An 834-nucleotide genomic window follows, 5' to 3' on the forward strand; every position below is an offset into this window, starting at 1 on the left:
GATCCTGGAAATGCGCCTGGCAGCCAGCGGGTAGCACACCAGGATGATGGCAGAGGGCAGTAGGCAGCAGAAGATAAGGCTCAGGACGCTGTAGGGCAACAGACGCGAGCTCCATTCATGGGCGGCAAAATTCTCGAAGCAGCTGTGGCTCCCTGATTTGGTACCGTTTGTCTGCAGAGGTCCCATGAGTATGAAGACCACCACGGCCACTCCTGCGATGCCCCAGAGGATGCCGCTGGTGAGCAGTGAGTACCGCAGCCTCTTCAGCTTCAAATAAGCATGTAAATGCACTGTGGCTATATAGCGGTCCACACAGATGCACGTCATGAAACAAATGCTCATGTAGGTGTTAGCATAGAAAAGGATCCCCGTGATTCGGCAGGCGACGTCGCCAAACACCCAGTCATTCCCATTGAGGTGGTAGTGGACCCGGAAGGGAAGCGTGCACAGGATGACGACATCTGCCAGGGCCAGGTTGCTGATGTACACGCTGAAGGCGGTGCGGGGGTTGACCCTGAGGGTGAACACATAGATGGCAGCCAGGTTTCCAGGGAGACCAAAGACCAGGGCAAAGATGTAGACGGCTGGGAACAAGTAGACCTGGTACTCTGCTGGAGGGACATGACACTCTCCTGCTGTTTGGTTGCTCATTGCTGACTTGATGGTGACCTGCTAAAAAGAGCGAATGCTCAGACAGACATTGCGGCAAACATGGATGTTGGCTTTCTGAAACGCATTTAGATTACAGCGTTGCTTCGAGAGACGAGTTTAATTTGTTCCGTGACCACTCTGAAAACAAAAGACTTAGGTCTAAAATTCTCATCCCCCATTTAA

At 52.6% G+C, this 834-nt stretch overlaps 1 protein-coding gene across 1 annotated transcript; it reads right to left on the reverse strand.

The window, feature by feature from the left end:
• Positions 1–3: 3 nt before the first annotated feature.
• LOC109509109 (proteinase-activated receptor 3-like) lies at positions 4–779 on the reverse strand (the record flags this gene model as incomplete). The annotated part of the gene is made up of 1 exon (XM_019859015.1): positions 4–779. A coding segment is annotated over exon 1 (648 nt), but the record flags the coding sequence as incomplete, so codon positions are not given.
• Between the last annotated feature and the right edge of the window lie 55 nt (positions 780–834).

This window comes from Hippocampus comes, unplaced genomic scaffold, assembly GCF_001891065.2.
Source record: "Hippocampus comes isolate QL1 unplaced genomic scaffold, H_comes_QL1_v1.1 C16773356, whole genome shotgun sequence".
Classification (NCBI taxonomy): Eukaryota; Metazoa; Chordata; class Actinopteri; order Syngnathiformes; family Syngnathidae; genus Hippocampus; species Hippocampus comes.